Genomic DNA, 12848 nt, shown 5'->3' on the forward strand with positions numbered 1-12848 from the left:
TATCTATATAGTAGATGGGTCTTTCTATAAACAATTCTTTGAGATTACGTCTAAACTTTTTACTATCATTTATATCTTTTAATTCTTTTGGTATCATTTTAAAAAACTTTACACCGGCATATGAGGGCTTATTTTTATACATTTCTAGGTTGTGTTTTGGTAGAACTATATTATTTTTGTTTATAGTGTTGTATTTATGAGTTTCACAATGTAATTTTAAGTTGACGTTCCCCTATATATTGCCAAACCAGGTGAGAATGAATGTGTGCAAAGTATACATATTTTAGGGTTTCAATGTTACATAGAAATGGACATTTTTTTAGAAGCTAGAAGCTACGATTAGAAGCTTTTTGAAGACATTGTTTTTTAATAGAGGCCAAAAAGTCATTCTGGAAAAGAGTGTAGAACACAGTGTTGATTGATAGTTAATACATTTCATGCTTTGTTAGGATGAAAGCTCACTCATCATTCAATGGCTTGGTTAGAACAGAGATGCTTCTTAGCAATACATGAAACCACTAACCGTTTCCGTTCTCGAGATACACCTCTTACAACTACTGAGGGTTCGCTTGGCTTACTGTCTCCTTCAACAGGCTAAATAAACAAGAAATACAAATCATTTTTAGATTAAAAGTAGAGAGAAGCGAGTGCTTGATTTTCAAGCCTAGCCAACAAGACCGTGAGATCGAGCACCAAGTTGGAAAATCGAGCTCAAACCGAGCTTTTATGATAAACTATAAATAAAGAATCCCTATTAACAAAACTTTACTAAAAAAGAGAAGAATTAAAAGTGTGTTCCCAGTTAGCTTTGTTCTAATTATTGTGAGAGTACTGGGGGACCGAGCCTTGATCGGTTGTATTTGATTGAATTTAATCCTTAAAACAATATTTTAAACAGACATTGATTTTATAATTTACCAAACAAATTTTTATTACAAAACAAAGATATTTGGTCGCTAAAATAATAACAACTCTGTAAAATATAAAAGTATGCAACTAAACAAAAATAATATACACTTTTAAGATCTTGCTTATGTTTAAATGCTACTTGCACAGAATCTTTCTCCCCTCTAGTCATTAAAACCCGTGGTTCAACTTTTACGCTCACCAATGACAAGAAGATAAAAATATGATATAAACAAAATCATATTACTGAAGTTTTCAAGATGGTTTGTTTTTCACCTTTTCGCTACTATTTCTAAAAAAATTTAGATTCCGTTGTTTTTTCGTTGGGATTTAGCATATGGTAATAGTTTTATGCCAACTAAAAACCCCAGATATAATTAGTTTATTTGGAATGCCTCAGTACTTCGGGGATTAAGTTTTGGGTGGGATACGGCTAAGTAAAATAATCAGTTTTTAATCAACACTATTTTACCCTATATCGAATAATCTTCAGTGTTATCTTGCTGAATCGTTACAACTGATTTTTTTTTCATTGTAGGCCTACTGTATTTTGTAATTTGCTAGTGTATGTGACAATTCTTTAGTTTACCTTTTCCTTGTTATTTTGTTCGACCAACATAGTTATTTGGCAACCCATAAGGCCTATTTTAAATTTTTAAATGTTCAAATGAGTTGTGTAGAGAAATACAAATTTTCCTGAGGTTGTGGCTATCACCAATTGCAGATTGAAAATTGCTGAGGGAGGGTTACAAATTTTCAGCAATTGCAGAAGAAGATGACTGTTGTTGTGAGAGAGTTTTACGATTTGCCGCGATTACAGATTATAGTCTTGACGACATTGTAAACAATGTGCATTGCACACTACAACATAATTATGTTGAATAAAGCCAATTCTGTTTACTGGTGTCCAAGTTTCTCAGTTTTAAGGGTACACTTTATTCTAACTTTTTGACAAACAATTGTATTGTGTTCGTACCAGGAACAATGTTTTTGAGCGTAGTAGAAAGTTACCGGGAAAAAGCTCTTTGACCCCAAGCAGAAAATTTTTGTTTTAAAAATACGCATACAATCTCAATGTTGTCTGGTATAAACTTTGATGGTTACTGTAATAGTACGAGTGACCGATGACAACACGACCAAGTGTCCGCTTACCACCTTCACAGCTGGAGTATTTATCATACCAAACATAATATAACCAAACAAATAATTATTACGTTTTGCCCCACCCCTGTATTATGGTGGAAATTACACATTTGATCACAGCATTGATTGTTTCCTATGGTAAAAATTCATTTTTAATCTCATTTTTTGTAGTTGTCTATATGATGAATTATATGTGGGCCTACCTTTGGTGGCTGAGTGTCTACGTAGTTGGCCATGTATAGTTGTTGACTGATGTCTGACAGAAGTTCCTCCGCCTCCTGAGTCCACTCATTACACAGCTGAGTGTATTGCTCCTCACCCCCGCCCCCTCCACCACCTCCCCCCTCTACACTGGTAGACACCTCGTTGTTGCTCCAGACATTAGCTCCACACCTAAGATACAATAATAATGCTTGTCATCAAAACCACTATTCATTGAGCTGCATACCCACCTTTTAACACGTTCAATGCGGCTGTGCGATGGCCGACCGATGCCAGTGGCGCAAACATCGAATGCGCTGCGTGGACTTGTGCGTCAAAACCAAAACGTTTAAATTTAGTTGGATCCAAATGAGAGGCATATACTGCGTCCCATCCGTTGTGGACATAGTTTTACAAGAACCCAACAGATAGCAGCACTAAACAATACTGCTAGCCAGCCCTCTCTCTCAGTATTGTCAAATGGAAGGGAAAAGCAGGGGTGAATTACCCAGATACACCATAAAAATACCCCAAAAAAGCAGGAAAAGGATTAAAGTTCAGGCAGCTTGCCTGAGAAAAGTTGAGTCCGATGGGTCGATTCCAGAAATTTTCGATTCCGATTCTTTGAAATGGATTCTCGATTCTCAATTATGATTCCATTATGTCAAATAGTGCTAAAGCTAATACTTTTTACTAATGATGTATCAATACCAATGTTTATTAATTCTCAATACTTATGATTTCTTTTTAGTTTTATTATATTGTCAGAATGGATTGATTATACTACATCAACAGAGCAACTCCTTTCTTTGTGTCCTTCCACAAAGTATTTTGTGGTTATGTTTGTTCAAGTAAAGAAAAATAAATGTAGCAATAAAAATTCTAGGAGCCAATTTAAGTCTAAACTAGGGGTCTGCATCAAAATTCTTATTTGATTTGATTTGATGCATCAAATCACAATTATAAGGCATATACTGTGACATTGCCTAGCTATATAAATTACTTGCATCAAAGTACATTAAAAAATTGGATTCTGAGTCATGATTAGTCATCATCGATATATAACTACTGGATTGCACGCTGTCCATAAGCGCTGTGGTTTGAAATCCGGTCGCACACATGAGTGTGCTGCGGGAGGGTATCCATAGACGCGCAGGTGCTAAATGGGCAAGAACTGAGCAGCAACCATGCGACTACATACAAACACTGGCAGTTTTTTTTTTATGATTGAATTAATAATTATGATGCATAATGTAATTAGATTATTTTTAAGTTCCCTTTGTTGTAAATGATTACTTTTATTGAAATGCCTTTAAAAGTTTACTTAATTATCCTCAAAACACATTATCCCTCCCTTATTTCCCACATTTAATTTCCCGCCTTCTAATGTCACATGGCAATCGTCAGACGCACGAATATGTGATTTGGCACCCTGGCTGTTTGTCTTGTCGTTCTGCTACGAGAAAGACTAAGTTTTTTTAAATACATGTGATAACTAGTGCCTAGTTTGTTTTTAAGTTTCAAAATGTCAATAAAATACAATGGTTAAGAGTTGCGTTGCATACAATTGAACGTAGAGATGGAGTTTTCTTAGTATTAAATATTAATTTGGAATTGAATACTTAGAAATTTTCACTTATAGCATATGAATTTTTATTTATTTATGTTATTGTTACGAATCTGCCAAACGAATAGAGATAACTTTTACTAAATCAATCCAAGTCTCTTTTAATTAGCTAAATAAATAGGTTAATAACAATTCTTCACACAAAAACACTACTCTATTTTGCAACCTTGCTAACTGCACCAAATTTTTAGAAATAACAGTGGATCATAAATTAACCTGGAAAACTGACATAAAAGACGTCATCAAAAAGCTAAATAAAGCATATTTTGTAACTCTCATTCATTATAGAACACCTGATGTTTCCACTCGTATGATGGTATACCATGGATAGGTTTATATATATTTTGAGGGAATTCTGACAAAAGGAAAACAGTTTTTAAATTGAAAAAAAGAATCATTAGAACAATATACTCTATCTGAAGCTAGGGGTTCTTGTGAAAATACAATTAAAAGCAACAATATTCTTACCTTTCCTAGTCTGTACATCTATAGTTTGTTAATATTTATGAAACAAAATATTTCTAAATTTTCTGTTAATTCGGACAATCATAATTATAATACCCGACACAAAAACTGCATTTTATACCCTAAACACAAATCGTCAACTTTAAAATCTTCTCCCCACTATTCTGGTGTTAAGTTTTATAATAACCTGCTGATTCGATTAAATCTGCAGCTTCCCTTGAATTGTTTAAAAAGCAGTTATTTAAGTTTTAATGCAATAAATGCTATTTTAAGGTAAATGATTTTTCCCACTGACTCTTGTACAGTATTTTTAAGATAGGTTTTGTCACTATTATTGTATGGACACTATTCATGTATTTATGTCCAAAATGAATAAAGGATCATTTGATTTGATATTCCTAAAAGGAGACAACAAATTAATTGTTGCATATGGAATAACTACAAGTATGTCGGTATGTGTGTACGGTACAAGTATGTATGCAATTAGGCCTACATAAATTTTTTTTTCAAGATCACCTTGCAAAAAGGGAAACGGTAGAAAGAACAAAAAAGTCAAACTTAGGTTAAAGGCAAAAATTGACAAAGACCATTTTGTTTTGTAACATGTGATCTGTGTGAGCGTTTATAGTAAACGTTATAAAGACAGTTATGTGAAATAAACACTTGTTTTGTATTATTTTTTTTATTTCATCCTATTGCCATACAAAATTATATAAGTGATTGCAACCCATGTTTACACAGATTTAAACAAGCAGAATCTAGTTGATAAACAATATCATCTTGTTAATTACGGAAGAAACCCTTAAGAATAAGTGTTAATACTTAATAGTACTGTTATGTTTACTCATTACATTGATTATGATTGAGCATGTCAAGAAGATAAATGATTTGAAAAAAGAAGTCTCTTAAAACCTGTTTTTTAGGTATATAACAGCTTAACATATGCCGCGACAATGCAGAAGCAACATTCTGCGTTGCGCTTTTGCCCACTCTCACCCTTCTTTTCCTTGAACGCAACCACTGCTGGCGTAGTCAGTAGTTATATATCGATGTTAGTCATAACATCCAAGGATACATTGTCAATGTATTTGTTCTTTACCTCATTGAAACGAGTTACTACTTGGGGTATACCTCCTCTTATTCATTTCTAGATGAACATGAAATGAAATGAAAACATAAATTGTTCATAATCTACTAGTAAATGTACATTGGTACCTCGGCATAATCACAAACATCTCCCACAGTTACGTGGACATTAACATCATATTGCGATCGCAGCAAAATTCTGATCATCATCATCATTGCGGTTGAGTAGACATAACTATTGTCTCCTGCAGTCTTGTAGATTTGTTATTGTCTCCCACGGTCATGGCAAAACATGAATACCCCGCTCAGTAACGGAAACATCATCGTCTTCTGCGATTGCTGCATATTCATTAACATCTCCCGCGATCGTGTAGACATTATCATTGTCTTGCGCAAAATGATGATCATCTCCCATGACCGTCAATACATAGTTACCTTCTCCTGCGGTCGTGTTGACATCATTATCGAATACCGTGATGGCGGAAAAATTCTGAATTTGCCCCGTGGTAACGGAAAAATCATAATTGTCTTACTCAATCACGGCAAAACTCATCACCATTGTCTTCCGCTATCGTGGCAAAATCATAAACACCTCCCGCAGTCGCGATGATATTATCGTCGTCATCTGCGATCGCGGCAAAATTCTTATCATCCCCCATATAGACATTATTATCGTCTCCTGTGGTCGCGGACACGTTATCGTCGTCTTGCACGATTGCGGCAAAATCAGTAATTTTCAGATAGCACGATCTTCACAGACGTGTCGGGAATCGGTATTGGAATCGACTTTGAGTGGTCGATTCTCGATTCCAATTCCTAAGCCATTAATCGGTGGAATCGAGAATCGACCCATTCCTAGTTAAGACCCTTGTAAATTCCTTTGACCATCGGTGCAGTTAGATATCAGAAATAAAATTCTATAACTGGTTCATTAAGTAAAATTGTTTACTGTAAGGCTATACAACTCAAAGCAAATGTATTTAACATGATAGCAATTTTTTTCCAATAATACAAAGATTATTCTCGAGAAAATTTCTTAAAAAATAGCTTAGGAGCTCAAATGATATATATACTTACTTACTTACTTACTTACTGCCCTGGCCATTTGTACCCCAGTCGGTACTTGGCCTCAGCAACACAGCGCTGAATTTTATTTATATATATACGTCAAAATAAGGGAATTTAAACAAAATCAATCATAAATAATGATTTTTTTTTTCTCCCTTAGATAAAAGTTTAACTTCAATCTAAACTTAAGTTATAGAAGAATTACTATTATGAACTGTTTACTATAATTTTTAAAGTTACTTGATAACACTCTGGCTTACCAAATCTGCTGAACATTTGGCTCATTGCTCCAAATTCCACTTGTAGGCCAAGTAGCCATCCAGCCATCCACCTTGATGCACGTTTCTCCACTCAAAAACACATTTTCATCTTCCTCTTCTATTTCATCCCCTTCAACCATACTACGAACAAGCTTTTCATCCTCTGGGAAGTACATCTCTTCACTTTCGAGCTCTGTACAGTTTTGAGCTGAGGGTACAAACTCGTCTGTCTGACAAAACTTTTCATTCTTCAAACTTTTTACAAGGAATTTGGGAACAAACTCACTAGGAGTGTCGTCTTCAGCATCATTATATGCCATATACTTTTTGTTAACATCAGAATCCAAATACAAACCTCCACCTGGACTCTTATGAAAGTTGGGCTCATCCAAACGGTTGGATATAGGAAAAGTGGTGCCATCAGGGAATGAAGGATCAACAGTTGAAGAAGCGACTTCAACAACCTCGTGTTTGATAGGACGAAAATGTGTTTTCATTGAGGTCAGTAGATCTTCCTCATCTTTTTTGATGGACGAGGTTATGTCATTGTAATTCACAGCCGGTTCGATATTAACAATATCTTTTGTACCAAAAAATCCAGACTGCATTTTAGGGATAACTTCAGTGAAACTACTATCTTCCTTATTGTGATTCAAAGTGGTCAAACTACTATGCAAATTAGAACCAATTGAAGAAAAGAAATTATCAGCGTCATTTATCAACAGGCTCGTTCCTTCAACATCAGACCATTTTCCAATCTCTCCAAGGGTCCCCTTACTATTGCCGACAGTTTTCCAAGAGTCATTTGTGAAGACATTAGAATTGCCAGTACTCCAATGGCTGATGTTGAACATACTACACGGTTCTAGCTCAGTTGTAGGAATTTTTACAGAAGCTTCTCCCATGGCTCCCCAAGCAGACTTTTCTAGACCAATGCTGACATTATTATTTGCTTCACTGGTCATGGAACATTCCATTTTATCCTCAGCATTTTCAGACCAAATAGAACTTGTAATATTAGTACCACATTGAATGAATGATGGGGGCTGTTTTATACTGGCCAAACGGGAGTAGTCAAAGCTTACTTTGGTAGATTCTGGTGACTCCAGCAGTTGTTGAAAGTCCATAGGCAAGTCCTTATCACATCCGGTTAAATCATCAAATGGTTTTTCATTTTTCCAAAAGATGTTATTGAATTCATTTGCTGATTCATTAGGTTGTTGATAAAGTCTTCGGCTTTTGTTGGTGTCTGATCTCCGACTGACATCTTCTTTACGGTCCAATGATTTAGCCATGTTTCTATTAGTTTTCTCAGGGGTTTGCTGTTTAACAGTGGACCGTGATCTTAACTTCTCTTTAACATCTCTGTTGTTGCCGTTGTTTTCCTTATCTTCTTCGAGCCAATAACAGCTGATCTTGCTATCACGGTTGTTGCCTTCAGAAACTGTGCGGTTTTTCCCAACTGAACTCCCAAAAGTTCTTTTCCCACTCCAGATGCTAGGTGATGATCCCACAGAAGAGTTGATTTGACCTGACTTAGCTTTTGAATTTGAAGAGGGGAGTGCAGAGTAGTAGCTGAAAAAGACAAAATTGTATTTAAAACGACAAAAACATAAATATTAGATAAAGGTTTCTGTTCTTTATTATATAACATATGTTCAAATGAAATTTTTAACACCCCTTTGCAAGACCAATCTAATAGAAATGTTCTGTAAGAGCATCTTAGGTCCCCACCCTTGTGAAAATTCTATTTAAAAAATGAAAACTTAACTTAGGCCTCTAATTTAGTATGGTTTTAGAAATTATCTGGACTGAGGGCTCATTGCACTCAGAAATAAAATCTTTAAGGACCAATCAATAGATGCCGTGGTTGACCATTAGGCGGACGGATGCTGCTAGTGAAAGGTGGAAATGCTAAGTATCAAGAAAGAAGTAAGTAAATAAGTATCAAGTATCAAGTACAGTGATTAACTATGTTAACATGTTAAGAACAATAGTTTTAAATTAAAAGTCAAAGGTAATTTAATGGCCAAAAAAGCCACTTTATTCCAATAAAAAAGAAACTCCACAGGGACAGAGGTTAGTCCAGCCAATAATGGAAATATAGCTAAGCCATCTCCTTAAAAACTAAATTGGCATTTGTTAAGTACATGGAATATGGAGTGTATGGCGTTTTTTACCTTGGGAGTTGGAAGATAAGATTCAGTTTAAGTGTACTGAATTTAGAGCACCAAGTACTAATTGATTTAAGAAAAAAGTATCGAAATATGATCGAAGCAAACTTTTGGTCAAGTTAAAAAAAAATATGGTATAGGATATGATTAGTATTGTATCTTTATTCTTTATCATTCTACCGTCAATGGTGGTTTATTTTAACAATTTACTAACAAAGAAAAGCACTAAATACCAGTAGAAAACTTGGGACAGAAAACTTACTGAAGATCAATGTTAATTTTAGGTAGAATGATCAATTATATATACAGTGGAACTACAATTATCTAAATCAAATGGGGCCGTAATGCTTTCGATATTTGGATTTTTACCAAAATTGGGGGAATTATATAGAAAATAGGCTGAGTGAAGCCAAGCTTTCACTATTGCGATCACAGAACATGTGTGCAATGATTTGGCAATCGACAAATTCATTCCCCGCAATCATGGAAGACAATGATATTTCTGTGACTGTGTAAGACGATAGTGATCTCTACATAACCAGGGGGGAATTTCAGAATTTTTCACGATCACAGCTTATGCCTTCTTCATAACAATTATTATTACTGAATTATTAGATTTTTGAAATTCTTTCTGTGAAAGAGTTCTTTGAAATTCTTTCTGTAAGCAATTGGGATGGTTGGAGTTTGAATAATTAAAACTTCTGTCTAGGCCTCTATGTCATGTTTCATTATATATTCATCAAAACAACAAAGTTTAAATGTTGTTGATTGTTATCAAAATTTTACACAATTTTAAAAGTAGGCCTACCTACTTACAATTGTTGAACACAAGCTTGTAGCTTTAAAAGCGTTTTTATTAGGGGTACTTCGGTTCTCAGTACAAAATCAGTGCGGTACTGAACACGGATAGCAGTATTTTTTCTGTTTTCTTCTTTGGATTGTATTTAAATCATAAGTTTTAATTTTGATAAATTACTATGAAGATGGATAATAGCATTCTCATGGTTTTCTATCAACAATTACCACTCATTATTTAAACCCTTTACCCAAGAAAGAAGTTGAGATAAAGGTCATATCCATTACCATCATACACAGCGTGTCCACCAGGCCAAACAGAAAAATTTCATGAGTAAAAAAAAAATTCCAGGAAGTTCAGGTCGTACTTTTTATACTAAAATTTCCAACGCTAACTAAACTTTATCGAATCTCTGTACAGACACCTGAAAAATAGATTCCTAATACTGATAATTTCAATTTTACCAAATTTTCTGAAGGATTACTACACCAACCCCTGTCTTTATGTACTTTCATATAGTATTTAATTTTGGAGTTATAGGTTGTTTCTCAAGTGACCTACAGAAATAATTAATGCAGAAATTACAAAATTTTCACGTAGCCAATTAAAATTGTAAACCCTTATAAAAAAATACCACGTTAAAGGTAAATGAGGATATTACAAAATATAAAAAAAAACTTTCTAGAAGTGTGCCATTTTGAAATTTTTGGTCAAGCCAAACTCGAGAGGTTTATATCGTGATCATCTAACACTGTCATAGAGACTCCATCTTCGTTTTCTGCGATAACTGAAAAATCCTGAATATCCCACTCAGTAACAGAAACATCACCACTGTCTTCCGGTTATGGAAATGTCATCGTCATCTCCCGCGGTCACGGAAATGTCATCGTCCGCATGCGCGATAATCACTATACATATCCCGCGGCCGTTTGGACATCATCATCGTATCACACGGTTGTGACATTGGCTTTCGGTTTTACCGATGCAATAGTTATGTAGAACTGATCACTCTACATGACATGATTAAACAACAAAATTAAAAAGCGCGCTTTCATTGTTGCAACAATAACAGAGGAGTCAGAGTTGAACCCCAGCTGTAACCGTTGATTTGAGGCTCAGCCATGGCTACCGTGAGCGATAAGGAAGCTACATAACCTTTGACCGTCAAGCGTTGTCCAGTCGACATTGGAAGTAGAGAGTCTGTTACATTAAGTAGTAGAGAGAAAGAGAGACGAGAGCGTGCACGAGACTTTAGGTAGAGAGCCGTAACCGACATCAAGCCCTTCAGCATCGCTGGATTTTTGTGAGCCTAAATTGGAATTTGGCTAAGGTGAGCCGCTACTGTCATAAAAATTTTATACTTAAGTTTCATGAGTAGTACAGCTAATTTGGCCTAATAATTAAATATTGAAGTATTTAAAAACTAAACTAAGCCTTGGGCATAGAATGAGATTGTTCACGACATGTAGAACATGTGAGCAAACATTGAATTAATAACAATGAGTTACTAATTAATGGTTTTACACTAAGTATAGCAGAAATAATTAGTTTAGAACCTTAGTTGTGTAAAAATATCTAACTGTAAAAGTGCTAAGGTTAACAAACAAAAAATGAAATATTAGTTAGTTATTTTAATGTAAATATTATAATGAACTTTATGCATGTTGTTGCCATGATATTTATATTGCTATTTTAACCGTGCTAGAATAATTAATCTTGCAAAACTGACTACACAAAACAAAAGGCAAACAAAGGGACAAAATGTACTAAACCTTTTTGTTCTGCTAACATTATAATAAAGCAAGATGTAACGTAGTCATTGAACTGATTGTGGATAGCTATTTTGTATATAATGTAAATATGAGGTTGAGGTGTAAATATTATTTGTGAACATAAAAAAAAATAAAAAATAAAAAAAAATATTATTAGATTTGTAATAAGTAATTTCAGTCAAAGCTAGAGTAACAACTGTCATTCTTACTGATACCTAGCCTATTGAGTTATTGACTACATGTTACACCCTAACATTGGTTATTCACTTTAACAGGGTGTCTAGTTTATTTCCATTATAAAATTCAAGACAAATTCCAGACTTTTCAAGAGGTCATCGTCACCTCCCGCGGTTTCGGAAACGTCATCGTCATCTCCCGCGGTTTCGGAAACGTCATCGTCGTCGTCCACTATTGCGGCAAAATCGTGAACATTTCTCGAGGCCGTGTAGACATCATCATCATTGGCTTTTGCGGTTACGTAAACGCAAGACGACGATCGCGGCAAAATCATGAAAATTCCCGACTTTGAAATCAAATTTAAGACTAAATCCCGACTTTTCAAGACCATTTTGAAATTCAATACTAATTCCCGACTTTCCCGACTACTAGACACCCTGCTTTAAAGTACGGTATTTATCATTGTGCACTAGGTTCTCATTAGAAACTGAGCAAGAGTGTTTTGTAAACTATTAATAATGTATTCAGATAAAAACTGATTACTAAAGTGTCATTAATGCTTATGCTGCGACTGGATTAGAAATACGAATAGGGTATTGTGTGGAACTGTATATACTATTGGTAGCCTATTTAATTCATATTGTTGGAGTAAAAACTATTCTGGAGTGATTTTGTTTTAAGGGCTTTTTCCCTGGACCTGCGTCTTGGCATTGACTGGTGACCTTGCTGACCCACGAGTGTTATCGTCTGCAGGACTGTTGGACCATTGCGGGTGTCAGCACCGTTGTTTGCACCCAGAGGACATTACGCGCGGGTCACACTTGTGCTCTGATATCCGGTTGTGGACCGTATGGACAATACGGCCTTTGTGTGCCGTTATCGGTGCTTCTATTCGGTGAGTAGACTTTCATTTTCACACCCTTTGAATCACCCCGGACGGCCGGGCGGCATCGGTCACTATAAAGTGGAACCTGTGACCTTGGACTCTGGCAAGATAAGGATTTGCAGTGAATGACTAATTATATCCAGTTCTGAGCTCTGAGATAGAAATATTTATTGTCTTGTTTAACTCCTGAATTGAAGCTAGCTATTAGGTGTATTTATATTTATGCATGAGGGTATGTGTTTGTTATATTTTTAGAATAAGTTATTATATTTCAATTAAGTTCCTAT

At 35.1% G+C, this 12848-nt stretch overlaps 1 protein-coding gene across 3 annotated transcripts in view; it reads right to left on the reverse strand.

The window, feature by feature from the left end:
• LOC128988064 (uncharacterized) overlaps positions 1-12848 on the reverse strand; it is a 44513-nt gene that overhangs the window by 6608 nt on the left and 25057 nt on the right. For 2 of the 3 annotated variants that reach the window (XM_054409251.1, XM_054409250.1), the window contains 3 exons: positions 6757-8331; positions 2253-2442; positions 524-594 (listed from right to left, as the gene is read on the reverse strand). In XM_054409251.1, coding sequence (XP_054265226.1) covers positions 524-594; positions 2253-2442; positions 6757-8331 — 1836 coding nt within the window. The remainder of the gene's footprint in view (positions 1-523; positions 595-2252; positions 2443-6756; positions 8332-12848) is intronic. The other variant, XM_054409252.1, reaches the window with a different exon arrangement.

Source organism: Macrosteles quadrilineatus, unplaced genomic scaffold (genome assembly GCF_028750875.1).
Source record: "Macrosteles quadrilineatus isolate MER2022 unplaced genomic scaffold, UCM_ALF_1.0 Scaffold_2__2_contigs__length_208266976, whole genome shotgun sequence".
Classification (NCBI taxonomy): Eukaryota; Metazoa; Arthropoda; class Insecta; order Hemiptera; family Cicadellidae; genus Macrosteles; species Macrosteles quadrilineatus.